Source organism: Phycodurus eques, chromosome 21 (genome assembly GCF_024500275.1).
Source record: "Phycodurus eques isolate BA_2022a chromosome 21, UOR_Pequ_1.1, whole genome shotgun sequence".
Classification (NCBI taxonomy): domain Eukaryota; kingdom Metazoa; phylum Chordata; class Actinopteri; order Syngnathiformes; family Syngnathidae; genus Phycodurus; species Phycodurus eques.
Window position 1 is genome coordinate 16,538,097 of NC_084545.1, and position 19,479 is coordinate 16,557,575.

The window sequence follows — 19,479 nt, forward strand, 5'->3', positions numbered from 1 at the left end:
AAACTTGGCAAAAAATAACGTTACTTGCACCACTGCTTACGACACATTCCAACAGAACTCCAAAATGGCCAACTCACTACATAGTGAATAGGGAGGGATTTCAACACAGGACAAATCTAAAAATTATTTCATGTATGTAACATGCGAAAATGTCTAAAATCCTGCTCGTTGGGAGACACTAGTTCATGCTTTTGTATATTAGTAATATGAAATCACAATTATTTACCATTTATAAGACTGAACAGCAGTCCCCCCCCACAGAACAAAAACATAAAAAAATAAATAAATAAAAAGAACATTTGAGGTGTACCCGACACGTTACTTTCTTAATTGATGACTTAACACATTTCACGACTTGCACTTTTTGTCTCAAGTGATGTCGCTCACCTGCGGTACCTGCGTGCAGAGGTCAAGGGTTCAACCAGAGACTGGAGTTGAGAGAGGCCCGACTCGGTCAGACATACTCCGTCCTGACTGTACGTCTTCGTGTCTGCACACGCACACAACCACATTTAATCTCATATTGATCAACATCCTATACATCCTATAATTTCATGTCATCTATATTTGTGTGATGATGAAGAGGAGGAGGAGGAAGGAGAAGACAGGAAAGACGATATTTTGACAGTCATATGAACGCACCTGCTTCTCGGCTCCTGGAGAGGATCTGAGCCATGTCTAAATTGTCCAGCCTCCCTGTAACATTCCCGCCAGTCCGCCGTCACAAGACAGCCAATCAAGTGACTGTGTGTGTGTGTGTGTGTGTGTGTGTGTGTGTGTTACCGTAGGGGATGTGACTGTGTGTTCTGCACAGTGAACAGTCGAAACCTTCATCAGCAGTGATCTCCACCTCATCTTCAGTGGTCAGACCCTCACAAACTGCATGCACCCACCTACACCCGCACACACACGTACGCCAGACAGACAGGACGTCAGGGTAAAAGATGAGCATCGCAATCAAGCGCTTCATTCATTTTGAGCCCCACACATTTTGCAAGCTTTTTGCAACGCAACTTTTCTCAGGTCCTTGGAAGTCTGGGGGTCCACGAGTGGTAACTTAAGGGTCCGCAAAATAATTACTGACAAATTATTCTGTTTTATCATTAAAAAAAAAAAAAGTGCATACCTACATATGGCGACTGACGTGCTGATAAAACAAACATACGACCTCAACCAATTACTGTGGTCCTCCGCATCTTATTTTGGAAGCCGCTTAAAAGCTCTGATATGATTGTGCCGTATCAGCACATAAATCTGTCGTATATCACCTTTTAGCGTGCACATTTCTAGCGAGCGACAACAGATAAATGTAAATTAAGTTTAATTTGATTAAGTTCCTTTCTATTAAAAAAGCTCATGAATAGTTAGGTTTAAATGTCCAAAAACAAAGAAGGGGTCCTTGAAAATAAAACTAACTTTCCTGTAAGAGGTCCCTGGACCCAAAAAGTTTGAGAAGCCTTGATGTAACGGAGCAAAAAAGGTATGTGCGTGTGTGTTACCGGTCACACTGCTGACACTGCAGAATGAGGTCATCATTGGTGTAAGCTCTCTGGCAGAGGGGGCAGCAGGTGAGACTGGCGCAGGGTCCGCAGCGGCTGTAGTTACTCTGCCAATCACAGCACAGCCCGGGCGAGGCTGAGCCACACTGGACACACCACACGCACCTGTGGAGCGAACACACACACATACATACACACGCACGCACACACACACACTTAGGCCTTGTTCACAGTGGACACCTCATATCGGATTTTTGTTCGATGTGCCTTTATTAAGTGTAAACAACAAAAATCACAGGAAAAGCCCTTTACTGTACACTGTACACATGTGATTTGCCTTGAAATCTAATACAGATTTATAACCCTATGCGACTTTCGGGCGGACGCTCGGTTCTCTCCAATCGGATATCAGCGAAGTGTTTTCTCACTTGCACGCCGACGTCGTGGAGAGAGAGGAGCTGAGGCTGCGCTTTCGTTAATACATGCGAATTAACAACAGGAAAAACCCATCTGAACACACGATCCAGTATACGAGCCTTCATATGTCGGTGGATAAACGCTGGATTTGGCAAGACATTCGGTGCGGCCACAGCCGCCATTCATGGCAGGCACGTCGCAGCTGCTTGAGAATTCGGGGTGTGCTCAGAATGGCGAACCTTAGTTGATGCGGCACGGCGAACGACTGGTTAGCACATCTGCCTCACAGTTCTGGGGACCCGGGTTCAAATCCGGCCTCGCCTGTGTGAAGTTTGTATGTTGTCCCCGTGCCTGTGCGGGTTTTCTCCGGGCACTCCGGTTACCTCCCACATCCCAAAAAGATGCGTGGTAGGTTAATTGAAGATTGTAAAATTGCCCGTAGGTGTGAATGTGAGTGCGAATGGTTGTTTTTTTATATGTGCTCTGTTCAGGGTGTACCCTGCCTCTCGTGTGAAGATAGCTGGGATAGGCTGCAGCACGCCGCGACCCAAGGGAGGATAAGCGGAACGGAAGATGAAATGAAATGAACCTTAGTTGTAAATTTTGAATTATGAACTGAACGAGTTCATTTTTGGAACGGTGAACTGAACGTTTAACTAGTTCACATAGAAAAATGAACTTTCCCAACACCGCTGCCACCATAGCCTCAACTTCCACTGCTATGCTGACGACACTCAGCTTTAGCTCTCCACCAGACCATCCACCCACCTTCCTCCCAGGCCCTTGTCAACTGCCTCTGTGAAATAAAAACCTGGATTTGATCAAACCTTCTCAGACTCAAAAGCAACAATACTGAGCTCATGGTTGTGGCTCCGACGGGAAGGTTGGAGATGTCCTCCTCAACATCGACGGCTGTTCCAGCTCTCCATCCACTGACGTCCGGAACATGGATGTCATCATGAACTCCACTCTCTCCTTTCACTTCCACATCAAAACCATCACCAAATATGCCTTTTCCACTTTCAAAACATCTCCAGACTCAATTGCCGAGACCCTCATCCATGCATTTGTCACATCCCACCTGGACTACTGTAACAGAGTCCTGTTCGGGCTACCCAGAAAAGCCCTGGGCAGGCTCCGGTATGCCCAAAACTCAGCTGCTAGGGTCCTCATTCGCACCCAAGCCCTGGCAGCACATCACTCCTACACTCAGCCATCTCCACTGGCTCCCGGTCAGGTCCCGCATAACATACAAAAATCCTGCTCCTCGCCTACAAACGCCAGCCCCCCAGTACCTGTTAGACCTCCCCACCCATAACCCCCTTACCTGGACCTGAGGTCCTCCAACTCTGGTCTCCTCTCCATTGCTTGCATCTGCCTGCGGACCTATGGGGCTGGAGCCTTCAGTGTGGCAGCCCACGCCCTCTGGAACTCTCTCCCCTCTGAGATCCACAATCCCTCATCGCCGGACACTTTTAAACTAAAACTCAAAACTCACTTTTTTGTCGCAGTGTTCGATGTTTAGTGTCCTTTGTTCTGTGCTTTTGTTTGTGCACTTAGTGTAAAGCGGCCTTGGGTTCCGTGAAAGGCTCTATATGAATTCAAGTTCACAGCTAGGAAAACCCCTGAGATCCCAGTGGATCCAAAAAGGTGATTTGCCACATGCAGGTGACTGATGAGCGCACCCACCACTTGCACTTCCAGGCCCCCTTGGGGACGGTGTGTAGGGGCGGGTCCAGGCAATACGTGTGGTAGCTGATGTCACAGTCGTCACACAGCAAAAGCCGCCCGGGGTCTGTGGCCTCGCCGCATGCCTCGCACACCGTACACTCCAGACAGCGCCACCCTTTGGTCAGGATGACACGAGTAACCTGCGAAAAACAGATAGCGTTCAGAGTGACAGCGGGACAGGAAGAGGAGCATTTGACTGACGAACACCTTGACGTTAACGCAGTAGGGGTGGTAACACTGGCCGCACTGGGAACACGACAGCAGTCGACCTTCTGCTCCCTGACCGAAGCTGCCGCACACCACGCACATGTCCTACACGACAACGACGGAGCAAGGTTACTTTCGGCAGCACCTCCAGTTGCCCGGGGTGGTGTTTTGTTGGCACCAACCTGTCTGAGCGTGAACACGTCTGATGTAGAGAACATCACCACCGTGTTGTGCATGGAGTTCTCCTCCTCTTGCTTGGGCGGGATGGACTCCACTAAGCCGTACTGCAAGGACACAACACGTACCAGACTCAGGACTCCTATCGTGTGCTATTTGCTACTCGTTGCATCCCTTCCTTACAGGGTGGAGCCATCAATCTCTGTGTCATTTATTCTGTCCAGTTTCAATTGCCCATTGAAAAAACAAAAAAAATCAGGTGACTTTTTCCCCCATCGAATATAAAAATAAATGAAAAAAATGGCTGATTGTTCATGTTTAAATTTTGGGTACAAATCGAAAATACGAAATTGAAAAGCTGACCACGGGATTGAATTGGTCAGCCACCACAATCAGTAAGGACTGCGAAAACTTACCTATTTTGACCTGAGACTAAAATTGAATGTTGAAAAGTTGTATTTGCTGGTGTTAGATTAAAAAACAAACGAATAAGTCACTTTTCCCATTTTATTTTTGGCAGCCAATTGAAAATGGAATACAACGAATGAACACAGACTGCACTGCAATTCTCCTCCTCAAAATAGATATAGAATCCAACTCCTATGTAATGTTACTGTCGTCATAAACCGCTTCGTATTCTTCTTGTTCAGTTTTTTGTTTTTTTTGCTATGTTCTCTTTTCGGCGGCATGGTGGGCGCCTGGTTAGCACATCTGCCTCACAGTTCTGAGGACCGGGAATCAAATCTGGCCTCGCCTGTGTGGAGTTTGCATGTTCTCGCCATGCCTGCATGAGTTTTCTCCGGGTACTCTGGTTTCCTCCCACATCCCAAAAACATCCACGGTAGTTTAACTGAAGACTCTAAATTGCCCCTAGGTGTGAATGTGAGTGCGAATGGTTGTTTATATGTGCCCTGCGATTGGCTGGCGACCAGTTCAGGGTGGGACCCACCTCTCGCCTGCAGTTAGCTAGGATAGGCTCTAGCATACCCGCGACCCTAGTGAGGATAAGCGGTACGGAAAATGAATGAATGAATGAATGTTCTCTTTTCTCTTTAGCTATCCCCTCTCAGAACTGGTTCTGTCTGACTGCATTTCCAATAAATATCCATCACAATACAAATAAGCACTGAGGGAGTATATCAAACTCCCAAACAAAGCAAAAGGGTTCGAGCATGAAAAGGCATCCGGATCCCCCCAGACTGCATTTCCAAGCATCCCAACAGAACAGCTAAAAGGAAAAGAAAGTACAAATGTATGTAGGCTCTTACCGCTGGTGACACCGACAAATAGTCCTGCGTCTTAATTCGACTCCTTCCACGTCCTCCTCGTCCTCCTCCAACACCTCCTCCTCTGGACCTCCTCCTCCCAGGAAAGCCCAACCCGCGACCCTGACGAAGCGCACAGCAGGACTAAGGGACCAGGTTCAAACATTCGTTCATTCGTTGCGTCATCAAGTACAGTCATCAGGAGTTAGGCTGCGCTTGTTTTGCACCCCTTTACAGGCCAGACGGGTGGGTTAGCATGAGGTAAGTGTAGTGGTGGTTAGTTAAGGCAATGAGGGTTAGGTAGCGCGCTTCTTTACCACTCTCATGCTCCAGAAGGGCGGGTCCGCTTGACGGAACTTGGGGCTCTCCCGGCCCCCCTCGCCCATAGAGTCCTGGGAGGACGAGGGGGGGCTCACCGCTCTGACATTACTCCACCACGAACCCTAAGGTAGGGAGGAAGAAGATGACGAAGAGAACGCCAGGGAAAAGAAGACAGGAGGAAGGAAAAATAAGTTGGGGAAGGGGGCAAAATGCAGGAACATGAATGCAACAGCCATAAAAGAAAACACAAGAAGGTGCTGTTACTCTGACGACAGCATGCATGCATGCAGTCAGGGAGCGTTTTAGTACAGTCCTGCTACGCACACACACACCATGCTCAAAGTCACGTACCTGCCTGACCCGGGCCCTGCCGGGTGAGAACTTCCTTTTAGAGATGGCGGGCTTGCCCATGCCGATCTTACGAGTGAGCGGGATCACCGTGGAAGGAGGCGTCTACAAGTCGAGCATCCAAAGAAAGACGAGAAGACGCCACAGTGTTACTGAGAAATTCACACAGTTCATCACCTGCGACAGAAAGGCTAAGCCATGGCTGTCCAAACTACAGCCCACGGCATCTAGCAAAATAAAATAAAATAAATTAAAGTTGACAATTGCCCACAACACTATAGACATTTTTTCCCCCAAAATTGCTGTTGGAGTTTTTTTTTTAAACCAAGTATAATAAACCACGTGAGACTTTTAAAGTAAATGCATACATAGTATGCTGGTTTATTTGTGTTAATTTTAGTAGGTCTAGATGATATTTATTAGACTTTACACCGATTTGACAGGGCTGATTGGTATCGGCCGATGTTATGTAGCCTAGCAAGCGACTAGTACCACGAACGGTTGGACGTAAACATGCCGCCGTTCTGTCAAATCCTGCTCTAAACTTTCGGTGTGGGTGAAGTAATTTAGTTAAAAATAAAGTAGTTTAATTACAGTAAGTTAGCACCCATTATTTCTGTCATGTAATGTTGGTTTGACCTGACTGATTAGAATACACGATTTGACTAGAGCAGTGATTTCCAAACTTTATGGAGCCAAGGAACATATTTTACAATTGAAAAATCTCACGGCACACCAACAAACAAAAATTTCACAAAAAGTGGATCCATTCATGACTGTATTTACTTCATTTGTTCTGTCTGTCACTATGCCTCACTGGCATAAATAGAGGAACAATGATACATTATTTATTGTAAATATAATTTTTTGAGCAATTAAGTACACACAGTAAATGAACACGTCATTTAAACAGACACATTCCTCCATCTTGTGATCGCATCGGTGATCGTTTTTTTTAAACTCGCTGATCGGCCCCAAAAATCCTGATCGTGTAAAGCCCAATATTTACTATCCGATTTAGTACTTTATCAGTTTTGTGTAACTCAAGCCAGATTTCGCTCTTGTGGCTAAATGTAAATAAACCCAAGATTAAAAACCATCAGTGGGTAAAGACATGTCAGACTGGCAATAAGATCATGAAAACAAAACAGCCGGTGCTGCACAGTTGTCGATGTGTAACGCTGACTTTATAGATGGTGTTTGAATGATCAATAACTGATAGAATTGTTAAAAGGCCCCAAAATCAAACCTTGCCTTGAGCACCATGGAGCGGTGGACCGGCTCAGGTCCGGCGTAGTTTACAAAGTGAGACTTGAACTTAAGAGAGAATTTACAGGGGCATGAAGCTTACCTTGCACAGGGGTGGCGACTCCTCCGTGTAGGGAGGAGTGAAGCTGAGGGGGGGCGAAGGAGGGGAGAGGGGCGGCGGGGTGAGGGGGACCCTGACTGGGGAGGTCTCAGGCGAGGCCTCAGTGGAGAAAGGAGAATGTCTTAGGCGGATGGAGAGCTCGTCTGATGGAGGCAAGGAGTGAGGAGGAGGCCTGAGACTCCGTGTGGTGAGAGGGGGAGGACTGGGGGAGGACGGGAGCCGGGGGGACTCGCACAGAGGAGATGACGAGGTCATCGGCTTCATCACCTCCATGTCTAAAAATGGCTCCGGCTCCCCTTCGGCATCACTGCTACTCTCCCTCACCTCCTCCTGGTTCGGCCTCATTGCAACTGCATCCGGGGTCGACGACTCCTTTTCTGAAGACCCGGCGTGGGATTGGACAACATCTTTGGTGGCTTCGAGCATCTTCTGGGACAACAACATGTCTTCTTGTCCCCACTCACTTTGCTCCTCCAGAGATGAGGGCGCATCCGGCGCCACGCTGAGGGGGAGGGATGTCTCCGAGGAGACGTCGCCATGTTGAAGATCGGCAGTCGATGGCGGCGGGGAAGCGGAAGGTGAGGGCGATGAGGGTGAGGGAGGGCTGTAGAAGAAGGGGGACACTGCAGCAGGCTCACCAGGAGACAGATGAACTCCTTAAAACACATAGAATATCATTATCATAATCACATCCTCATCCTCACATTCCTTCATTAAAACTCACTCCCTGCACCATACCTGAGGGGGGGCACTTTGAACTACTGAGCTCCTCCTGGTTCTGCTCCTTATGCCCTTGGTTTTGCTCCTCCTTAATCTCCTCCTGGTTTTGTACTTCACTCTCCTCTTGCTCGCTATTCTGTTGCTTCTGCTCCTCCTTTCCCTCCGGTTCCTGCTCATTCTTCTCCAGATCCAGCACTCCTCCTTTTGTCGTCTCAGGAAGATACTGGTGTAAGCTGAGATGTTCTTCCTGGTCTGTGGTGTAAACTGTTGGGGGGTGGGGAAAAGGTTGGTCACGGCTGAAAGTTGTATGAAAGTTGAAAGAATGCGGAGTGCTCAGTCATACTTACTGGATGTGGCCTCGCCCACAGACAAGACGATAGAAGTAGGACCAGTAGGGCATGGGCCAGTTTCTGACTCAACCAGAGTATGAACAGCTGGACCCGTACTGGTCTCTGGCTCATCAGGGCTGGTAGGAGTAAGACTTTGTGTAATCTGTGCATTAGCCAATTGTGAATGACTATAAAGCTGGCTCCCGTTCACTGTATGGGTTTGTGTAGCACGGGTGGGGGAAGAACGATCTAGTGTTTTATGAGTACATCTAGGTTCAGGCATGTCAGTGTGTTCCTGAGTGGGACTGCTGGGTAGTCTGTCATTCAAGGGGCTTAATGGTGCTGGAGACTGCCGAGGGTAAGTCACACTAGCCTGGCGAGCAGTGAGCGAGCCGGGTTGGCAACTTGTCGATTTTGGTTTGGTCTTCCATGAAGAATCTGAAGTCAAACCTGTACCGGAATCAAGCTGCAGTGAAGTGGAAATGAGCGACTTCTGGTCTCGAAAAGTGGCCTGTGTGTCCGATTTAAGGCTAGAATCTGTGCTACCTGTGGGGCTACCGTTAAATGTTTCAGCTGCCTGCGTTGGAGTCCGGCTGCTACTAGCATGTGCGCATGTGGGTAATGTCACACAAGTTTGTAAGGAACTTTGGTTGCTTAAGCAAACACTCGCCTCCAAGGAAATGATGCTCAGACCTTGGCTATCAGAGCTGTCATAAGCAGGTCTACAGTGTGTATGACTAACGTTAGTTGAATGTAAAAGCTTCGTCTCTGAGGGACTGCTGCAAGTCGAGACTTGTAAAAGACTAGACTGGCCAGACTCTGTGAGCTGAGGGGGCTCTGGATCATGCACACAGCCAGTTGGACTGCAACCACCCACTGGACCAGGACCGGTTTGTAATCCAGTGACTTGGCACAGATGGTCAACTGCTGTCTTGGTGTTTTCGTTCTGAGGTGAGATGGTGTCAGCATGAGTAGAAAGCACTGAAGAGGGGCTGGCTGGCGGCTGGGAAGAGCAGTCTGTTAGCATCACCGGGCTATCTCGTTGGCTTAAAGGACTGGTCCTTGCTGGTAAAGGTTCGGCAGGGTCTGTCACCTCTGTCATCGAGTCACATGAGGCCTGAAGTGAGCTAGCAGGACTAGCAGGCATTTCACTAGCATGTGAAGGGCTAGCACCACTCATGCTAGCTTGTATATGTACTGTGCTTGCCAGGTGTTCCAAAGGTTTTGTGCATTGGAATGTGCAGTCAAGAGAAGCACTTTGATGATAAGGAACGTCCTCCACAGTTTCAGCATCAGAAGACATGTGAACGAGGCTACTGCGGTCCACTGAAGTGCTTTGGTGCACAAGGCTTGATGGTGTGGGCAACAGTGGATCACGAAGAGGACTCGACTGCTTACTCTGCGGATGGGAAACTGATGGGGGTGGGGGCACAACAGTGGCAGAGCAACAAAGAGCTGATTCAAGTGTTTGACTGTCCAGGTTTAGGTTCTGTTTAATGTCTCCAGGTCTAAGCTCTGTGCCGCCGTCCCCACAGCCATGAGGGAGCATTGTTGTGACGTTCAGTTGCGCAACAAACTGGCGGGAAAGCATTTGCAGTTGCAAAGGCCTAACAGGTTGCGTAGAGGGCATCCGTGCTGGACTGGTAGGCTGTGACAGACTACACGGGGTGGAGTTAAGGGGCACTCTTGATGGGCTACAGGGAGCTGAACTGGGCCTGTATGCAAGGTGTTTACTGCCGGGTGAGAGGTCCTGGTCCAGTGTAAAAGTGGCCAAATGAGAAGAATTGCTCTCCTGAGCTAGCACCATTTCAACATCCTGTGTAGGACTCTGCAGAGGTGATGTTACAACTTGTGTAGAACAATGCAGCTCAGGAATGCATTTTCCTTGACGGGTTCGGAGCAGTGCCGGGTCAATGGTGACGTCAGCAGGACTATGGGCTCCACTCAGCCGGGTGCCATCATCTTGCACAATGTGGTCTGGAGAGATAATCTCAGGCTTTGCTTCATCACCATCAAATCTGCTCAGTCTGAGCTCGGACATCGTACTATCCTGCACCGGAGACTTTGGAGACACTTTTGTTGCAAGCTTTTCCCTGGTTGAATGCATGGAAAGGCTGGATGGAGGACTAGGTTGAGCCGGTGTGGAGGTCAAAAGGACAGTGAATGGCTCCATGTCCAAAGGAACACAGAATAATGGAGGGGGTGTTGAACAAAAGTTAATTATTGGAGATTTGGCATGGTTTTCCTTACATTCCCAAGGAACATGATTGACGTGTGGGTCATTCTTTACTTGGACTGGACTAAGATGAGGTGCAGCAGAACATTCCTGAAGTTCTGCAGTCTCAAAGCAGAACAGATGGGTCTTTACAAGATCAGCTGGACTATGGGGAGGTTGCAGTGCACCTTTTTGGAGATCTGCTCCACAAGGATAAGAAGTTTGCTCTGTGGTATTTGAGGGTAACGGCACAGGACTATCATGACGTTCTGCAGGGACTGAGGGAGATGGTACTAGACTTGGCTGGACATTTGTGGGGATTGGTGTAGAAGGTACTGGACTTAGTCTCGTGTTTGTGACTTCAGAAGGGGATGGGACTGGACTTTGCAGGAGCTCTGTGACATTGGAAGTAGATGATGTTGGACTTTGTTGAAGTGCTGTCATGTTAGGAGATTGGACTGGAGTTTGATGGAATTCTGTGCCAGAAGGAAATGGGACTGGACTAAGACAGTGCTCTGTGATGTTAGAAGGAGATGGGATTGTACTTTGATGGAGCTCTGTGATGTTCAAAGGAGATTGGAGCTCTGTGACGCTGGAAGACAGTTTTGGACTTTGTTGGAGCTCTGTGATGTAAGAAGGCGATGGTGTTGGACTAAGCAGAATCTCTGTGATGTTGGAAAGAGATGGTGTTGAGCTTTGTTGGAGCTCTGTAATGTTAGAAGGAGATGAGACTGGACTTTGATGGAGCTCTGTGACATTGGTAGGAGAAGGGACTAGACTTTCTTGAAACTCTGTGGGCTTCGATGAAGATGGTACCGGACTTTGCTGAAGCTTTGTGATTTTAGAAGGTGGTGGTGTTGGACATGGGGGGAGGTCGGTAAAGTTAAAAAGGGAAAGGACTGGACTTTTCTGGAGCTGTGTGACGTTAGAAGATTGGTCTAGACTTAAATGGAGATCTGTTGTGTTAGAAGGAGATGACAATGGGCATTGCTGGAGCTCTGAGATGTTAGGAGATGGGACTGGACATTGATGGAGGGCTGTGATGTTAGGAGACTGGACAGGACTTTGATGGAGCTCTGTGTTGTTAGGAGACTGGACAGGACTTTGATGGAGCTCTGTGTTGTTAGGAGACTGGACAGGACTTTGATGGAGCTCTGTGTTGTTAGGAGACTGGACAGGACTTTGATGGAGCTCTGTGTTGTTAGGAGACTGGACAGGACTTTGATGGAGCTCTGTGATGTTAGGAGACTGGACAGGACTTTGATGGAGCTCTGTGATGTTAGGAGACTGAACAGGACTTTGATGGCACTCCTTTGTATTAGATGGCGACAATACTGGACTTTGTGGGAACTCTGTGGGCTTCGATGGAAATGAGACTGGAATTAAATGGAGATCTGAGACGGAAGGAGATGGTGTTGGACTTTGCTGGAAGTCTGTGACATTAGGAGTCGGGAGTGTACTGTGCTGTATCTCTGTGTCGTTAAAAGGAGATTGGACTGGACTTAGACGGAGATCCTTTAGTTTAGAAGGAGATAGGACTGGAATTAGACACAGATCCTTTGCGTTAGAAGGAGATGGAACTGCAGTTAGATGGAGATCCTTTGCGTCAGAATGAGATGGGACCGGACTTAGACAGCGATCCTTTGGGTTAGAAGGAGATGGGACTGGACTTAGACGGAGATCCTTTGCGTTAGAAGGAGATAGGACAGGACTTTGTTGGAACTCTGTGGGGTTCGATAAAGATGGGATTTGATTTAGATTGAGCTCTGTGACATTAGAAGGAAATGGCGGACTTTGCTGGAACTCTGTGACGTTAGGACATGGGAGTGGATTTTGCTGTAGCTCAATGTCGTTAGAAGGAGATTGTACTGGACTCATATGGACATCCTTGGCGTTAGAAGGAGATGGGACTGAACTTCGCTGGAACTCTGTGGGCTTCGATGAAGGTGGGATTGGATTTAGATTGAGCTCTGTGACATTAGAAGGAAATGGCGGACTTTGCTGGAACTCTGTGACGTTAGGACATGGGAGTGGACTTTGCTGTAGTTCAGTGTCGTTAGAAGGAGATTGTACTGGACTCATATGGACATCCTTGGCATTAGAAGGAGATGGGACTGAACTTCGCTGGAACTCTGTGGGCTTCGATGAAGATGGGACTGGAGTTGGATGGAGCTCTGTGACATTAGAAGGAAATGGCGGATTTTGCTGGAACTCTGTGACGTTAGGAAATGGGAGTGGACTTTGCTGTAGCTCAATGTCGTTAGAAGGAGATTGTACTGGACTCATATGGACATCCTTGGCATTAGAAGGAGATGGGACGAAACTTAGCTGGAACTCTGTGGGCTTCGATGAAGATGGGACTGGAGTTGGATGGAGCTCTGTAACATTAAAAGAAGATGAGTCTGGACTTTGTTGGAGCTCTGTGATGTTCGAAGGAGATGGCACTGGACTTCGCTGGTGATCTGTTGCATCTGAAAGGGATGGTACAAGACTCTTCTGGATCTCTGTGGTGTTAGAAGAGGATCGAATAGTACTTAGTTGAAGCTCTGTGGGGTGAGAGGTCAAAGGGAGGTCTGTGTGCTCAGATGGATATTGTGGTGGACTTTCACTAAATTGTGTTGGGTTAAAGAGAGATGTTGCTAAACTTGTCTGCAGCTCAGAAGGACTTTGGTGAAGCTCTGTGTGGTCCAAGCGAGATGAACTACACGGCGATGCTGTGAGGTTTGCAGGATATGGCAATGGACTGTCTCTCAGCACTGTGGAGTGAGTGGGTGATGGTTCTGTGTTTTGCTGGGGGTCTGTTGGGTTAGATGAAGACTGTGTTGGACTCAGTCTAACCTTTGTGGGGTTAGAAGGAGATGATTCTGGACTTTGCTGAAGCTCTGGTGGGTCAGAGAGAGATAGTATTAGATTTAGTCTAGGTTCTGGGTAACAAGGAGATGGTTCTGGACTTAGTCTTTGCTGTGGCTCTGTAGCAGGAGAGGGAGATGACCGTGGACTTGGTTTTAACTCTGTGGGCATTAGTGATTTTGGACTTTGCTGGAGTTCTGTTGGGTCGGAGGGAGACAGGACTAGACTTAGTCTTTGCTCTGCGGAGTTAGAAGGAGATGCTGTTGGACTTTGCTGGAGCTCTGCTGGGTTGGAGTCAGCCAGGACTAAAGTTAGTCTGTGCTCTGTGGTGCTAGAAGAAGATAGAGTTGGACTTTGCTGGAGCTCTGTGGCATCGGCTGGAAACGGTACTGGACCTTCGTGCAACAGTCCTGTAGGCTCAGTTGGAGTCTTAGCCTGCTCTGAACATAGCTGGAAGGGGCTGTGAGCGGTAGTACTAAGGGGGAAAACTTCAGGAGGACATTGAACATGTGGCGCCTGTGTGGGACTAAGCTGGAGGTCTTGGGCAGGACTGTGACAGATTGGTGCGAGTATTGCTAGCTCCGCCCTCTGAGGCTGACAGGTAGGGCAAATGTAACTTTTGTCATCACACTTTGTTGTGCTGATGCCTGCCTCGATGGCAACACACTGGGTATGAACACACCTACGACACAACACGTACAAAAGCTGTTACACAGCACACAGAGTCAAACCATACATCATGGACAATGAAACTACAGGGAATAGGGACCGAGCACTGCCGCAAATAGTAAAAATCTATGAGCAATCCACTATTTACAGAACGTCATGTGACGAAATCCGGAAAATGGGGCAGCTGACGTCCTGTGTATGCTACGCTAACGAGCACGACTGGATTGATTACATGATTTTTTTTAAGCCATATTTAATATAATTTTGTTTTCTTTATGGCTTGTGTATTTGGACAAAATTTAAATACAAGTATATCATCTCTGTGGTGACATCTTACAAAAATACATTGTAGACGTTTAAAGTTCCCACAGGTGCTTTGTCACGGTCCCCTTCGCCATTATACCGGACTGACATCCCCTTAAAAAGGTTTGTAATTGTCTATAGGTGTCATAAGAGGGCAGTAAAGCACTTTTTCAGACAGGACCAGGGCCTAACTAAAGATTCTGCCCTGAAGATGCCAAAAAAATGGTGCCAAGGCAATATTTTTACATTAGAAATTGCTTTGACCTGAGCACAAAACCAGCAAAGAGGGGAGTTTTTCCAGTGAATAATGGATGACAAAAAAAAAAAATGTCCACAAATTTAGGTTACTGTGTGACAGGAGTGCCCAACCAGTCGATCGTGATCTAATGGTAGACCGCGGACTGATCCAAAGTTGACGACGACGAGTGTAGACACACACACACACACACACACACACACACACACACACATATATATATATATATATATATATATATATATATATATATATATACACACATACAATTTATATACATACATATACACACACGCACATATATACAGTGCCACGCGAAAGTATTTAAGCGACTTCACTTTTTTCTATGTTACAGACTTATTCTAAAGCTGCTCTGAGTATAGTTTTTTTTTTTTTTTTTAAATCTACACAAAAGATCACATAATGACAAATTAAAAACATTTTCAGACAGTTGTGCAAATTTATTGAAAATGTAAACATTTAATCAATAGGTACATAAGTAATCACACCCTTGGTTTAATATTTTGTTGAAGCACCTTTTGGCAGCAATCACAGCCTCAAGTCTTCTTGGGTATGTCTCTATGAGCTTGGCATTTTCTCCCATTTTTCTCTGCAGATCCTCTCAAGGTCCGTCAGGTTGGATGGGCAGCGTTGGTGGACAGCCATTTTTAGGTCTTTCTTAAGATGTTCGATTGGATTCGAGTCCGGGTTCTGGCTGGGCCACTTAAGGACGTTCACAATTCACTGTTCCTGAAGCCACTTCTTTGTTATCTTTGCTGTGCCCTTTGGGTCATTGTCATGTCGGAAGGTGAATCGACACCCTAGTCTGAGTTCCAGAGTGCTCTGGAGCAAGTTCTCTTTAAGAATTTCTCTATATTTGGCAGCTGTCATCTTACCCTCTATGTGGACTAGTCGCCCAGTTCCTGCAGCAGAAAAACAGCTCCACAGCATGATGCTGCCACCACTATGCTTCACAGTAGGGACGGTGTTAGCCAAGTGATGAGCAGTGCCTCTTCTTCTCCAGATATGACGCTTGCAATTCAGGCCAAAAAGCTTCATGAGACGAGAGAATTTGGTTTCTGCAGGTCTGAGAATCCATAAGGTGCCTTTTGGCAAACTACAAGCCTTTTAGTGAGAAGTGGCTTCCGTCTGGCCACTCTACCATAAATGCCTGATTGGTGGCGTTCGTTAACAACGGTTGACCTTCTGGATGGTTCTATCTCCGCAAGGGAACACTGGAGCACCACCTTAGTGACCATAGGGTTCCTGTTCACCTCTCTGACCAAGGCCCTTCTTCCCCAGTTATTCACCTCGGTCGGCGGGCCAGATCTAGGAAGGGTCCTGGTGGTTCCCAACTTGTTCCGTTTCTGAATAATCGAGACCACAGTGCTTTTCGGGACCTTCAAGGCTGCTGAAATTCTTTTGTATCATTCCCCAGATTTGTGCCTTGAAAAAATCTGGTCTCAAGAGTTCTGCAGAAAATTCCTTAGATTGATTGGTTTCTGCTCTGATATGCACGGCTAACTATCAGACCGTTTATACTGTAGACAGGTGTGTGCCATTCCAAATGATGTTCAATCAACTGAATTTACCACAGGTGGACTCCAAGTTGGAGAAGCATCTCAAGGATGATCAGTGGATCAGGGTGTGACTACTTATGTACCTATTATGTTTGAATGTTTACATTCTTTTATAAATGTACACAAATGTCTGAAAATATGCTTTTACTTTGTCATTATGGGATATTTTATGTAAATATTTTTTTTAAACTATACTCAAATGAGCTTTAGAATAAGTCCGTAACAGCAACATGTGGAAAACGTGAAGGGGTGTGAATACTTTCTGGTGGCAACACACACACACACACACCGACTGAAATAAGTCTTTAACGCGTCACCATTTTTCTCACTAAATATATACTTCCAAAAGTGCTATTGACCTGAAAATTTCACCAGATGTTGGGAACAACCCAAGTAATCCATACATACAAAGAACGTAGAACAAATAACCTCAGAAATTAAATTGTGTGTAAAAATGTGAACTGACATAGGGAAAATGTATTGAACATATGCAAAAAGGCATTGAAAGCCAAGACACCTAAAATCTTTCAATAATCAAACAGCAATCCAGCCACTTGTCAGTGCAAATTAATATCAGGTGGATCAGTCCTAATTGATGGCCTACAAAAAGGTCTCATTGCCAAGGTGTGAGTCAAGACAGATCTCATGATGGGTAAGAGCAGAGAGCTGTCTAAAGACCATCGCAAACTAATTGTTGCAAAACATAACGATGGCATTGGTTACAGGTGCATATCTAAGCTTCTGAACGTTCCAGTGAGCACAGTTGGGGCCATAATACGTATGTGGAAAGCCAATCATACCAGCATAAATTTGCCTCGATCAGGTCCTACTCCCAAGATTTCTGACAGAGGACTGCGAAGAATAATCAGAAAAGCCAAAGACCACCTGTAGAAAGCTTCTGAAAGACCTGGAATTAGCAGGTACTGTTGTCACAATGAAAACAGTAAATAATGCACTCCGCCCGCCATGGCCTCTATGCACGCTCACCACACAAGACCCCACTGGGAAAAGAAAAAAAAATAAAAGCACGTCAAAGCTCATTTAAACTTTGCTGAACAACATTTGGACAAGCCAGGTAAATACTGGGAGAATATAGTGTGGTCTGATGAGAGCAAAATTGAACTATTTGCATTCCATAATGCACACCACGTTTGGAGGAGAAATGGTACTGCGCATCACCCAAATCTGCTGCCATCTACGAGGATGATGAAAATGAAACGAAAGTGGACATTTCAGCAGGATAATGATCCAAAACATGCTGCCAAGGAAACTCTCAATTGGTTTCAAAGAAAAAAAATAAAGCTGCTAGAATGGGCCAGCCAATCACCTGACTTGAATCCAATCCAAAATCTATGGAAAGAACTGAAACTCAAGGTCCATAAAAGAAGCCCACGGACCCTTCAAAATTTGAAGACTGCTTGTGTGGAGGAATGGGCCAAAATCGCACCAGAGCAATGCATGCGACTAGTTTCTCCATACAGGAGGCGCCTTGAAGCTGTCATTGCAAACAAAGGCTTTTGTACAAAGTATTAAATAAATAGCAGTGGGCGTGTTCAATACTTTTTCCCTGGGTCATTTCACATTATTACACACAACTTAATTTCTGATCTTATTTGTTGTACTTTCTTTGCATGTATGATTACTTGGGTTGTTCCCAACATCTGGTGAAATTTTCAGGACAATTCTTTGGAAATATAATGAGAAAAATGGTGACCTGTTAAATACATATTTCAGCCGCTGCATGAATATAAAATATTTTTTTGGGGGGGAGTGGTGGTGTTAAATATGTATTCAGTACTTGCACCGGTGCAAGTACTGATGCTGGTGACGCTGCCGCGAAAGTCAAATGACTTTTTGACTTGGAAAGCTCTGCTCTTGAGGATGAGATTCTGACATTGCAAGATGACATCGAGATAAAAGCCAGATTAACATCCGCTCAACCTGGAGAGCGTGTAGTTTTCAGGAAACTACTGGTGGAGGAGAGGTATCCCAATCTCAGAAGATGTGCCTTGAACCTGACATTTCTTTTTGGATCAACATATTTGTGTGAGTCTGGTTTCTTACGCATCATTTAGTCCAAGTACAGATCAACAGCTTTTACACTCCTGTCAACAAGAAGCTAGCCACCTCCTCCCAGTGTCAGGTCTCCCACTAAGGTAGGAAGTGACTTACTTTTCTTTCATTAAATCAGAGATCTACCTGTCTTGTATCCGATTTATTTTTCGGTTTGGTTCATAATAAGGTCAGTTATGGCTATAGCTCATCACGCAGGTTAGCATTTGTGTGTGTGTCTGCGCGCATGCATGTGCGTGTGTGAGAAGAGCAGAGAGTGCCATTTGATGTATAATGGTTGTATGACAAGAAAAAGTGTTGTGAGGTTAGTGACTGCAGGCTGGAAAAGGGGTGTGTGTTTGCGATGTTGACATTGAACTGGTAGATATCGGAAGGTTGGCCACTTGAAAAATAGATCTTGGATCAAAAAAGGTTGGTCACTCCTGCTGTATGATGTCATGTCAACTCTACATTGTATTACAGTGTACCTGTAGCAGCAGACACACATCACATAGTCCTGCAGTGAGTACAAGTCGGGGGTGCGGCCACAGAGAGCACAAGGCAGAGCTGGGTCACATGACGCACAAAGGAACGGGTGATTGGCCCAGTGACCAGAGGACCTCACACCGCAGCGAAGACACACCCTACAGCTCTGGACAAAGAGCATATGAAGGTTAAGACTGGTTGACCAAAGTATGCATGTGTGTGTGTGTGTGTGTGTGTCACCTGGCAGGTCCATTTACTGTCAGGTGTGTGATCCAGTGGAGGAGTCAGACAGTGTGGATGGTAAGCTTTATCACAGCGAGCACACACCAGCAACACAGACGTCTCCTCTCGGAGCCTAAAGGAGACAGCAGCACACGCATTAGGTCACTGCAACAGTGTCTGTGTGTGCGCGTGTGTGTGTTACCTGCAGCTCTGACACACTCGACATTGTAAACATTGCCAGCTAGCCCGGATCAGGGAGGAGGGCGTCAGGGGTGGGGCCAAGCATCTAGCGTGGTATTGGTTACCGCAGGAACAGCACATCAACAGACTGCCGGCGTCACCGCCGCATGAACACGACACGCACGATCGAGACGCTGAAACCAAAGACCGACAACACGTGTGCACTGTAACCACGGCAACAGACGGGTGTACTTTTTTTATTTTGCTGTTGTTTGCAGAGGCG

At 46.6% G+C, this 19,479-nt stretch overlaps 1 protein-coding gene across 2 annotated transcripts in view; it reads right to left on the minus strand.

Moving 5' to 3' along the window:
- LOC133396356 (histone-lysine N-methyltransferase 2C-like) overlaps positions 1 to 19,479 on the minus strand; it is a 75,634-nt gene that overhangs the window by 41,568 nt on the left and 14,587 nt on the right. For both annotated transcript variants that reach the window (XM_061666138.1, XM_061666137.1), the window contains exons 10-25: positions 19,219 to 19,390; positions 19,035 to 19,149; positions 18,797 to 18,960; positions 8,402 to 14,130; positions 8,073 to 8,318; positions 7,317 to 7,990; positions 5,969 to 6,070; positions 5,614 to 5,739; positions 5,300 to 5,419; positions 4,037 to 4,138; positions 3,855 to 3,959; positions 3,606 to 3,787; positions 1,500 to 1,664; positions 784 to 893; positions 643 to 696; positions 388 to 490 (exon numbers count right to left, since the gene is read on the minus strand). In XM_061666138.1, coding sequence (XP_061522122.1) covers positions 388 to 490; positions 643 to 696; positions 784 to 893; positions 1,500 to 1,664; positions 3,606 to 3,787; positions 3,855 to 3,959; positions 4,037 to 4,138; positions 5,300 to 5,419; positions 5,614 to 5,739; positions 5,969 to 6,070; positions 7,317 to 7,990; positions 8,073 to 8,318; positions 8,402 to 14,130; positions 18,797 to 18,960; positions 19,035 to 19,149; positions 19,219 to 19,390 — 8,269 coding nt within the window. The remainder of the gene's footprint in view (positions 1 to 387; positions 491 to 642; positions 697 to 783; positions 894 to 1,499; positions 1,665 to 3,605; positions 3,788 to 3,854; positions 3,960 to 4,036; positions 4,139 to 5,299; positions 5,420 to 5,613; positions 5,740 to 5,968; positions 6,071 to 7,316; positions 7,991 to 8,072; positions 8,319 to 8,401; positions 14,131 to 18,796; positions 18,961 to 19,034; positions 19,150 to 19,218; positions 19,391 to 19,479) is intronic.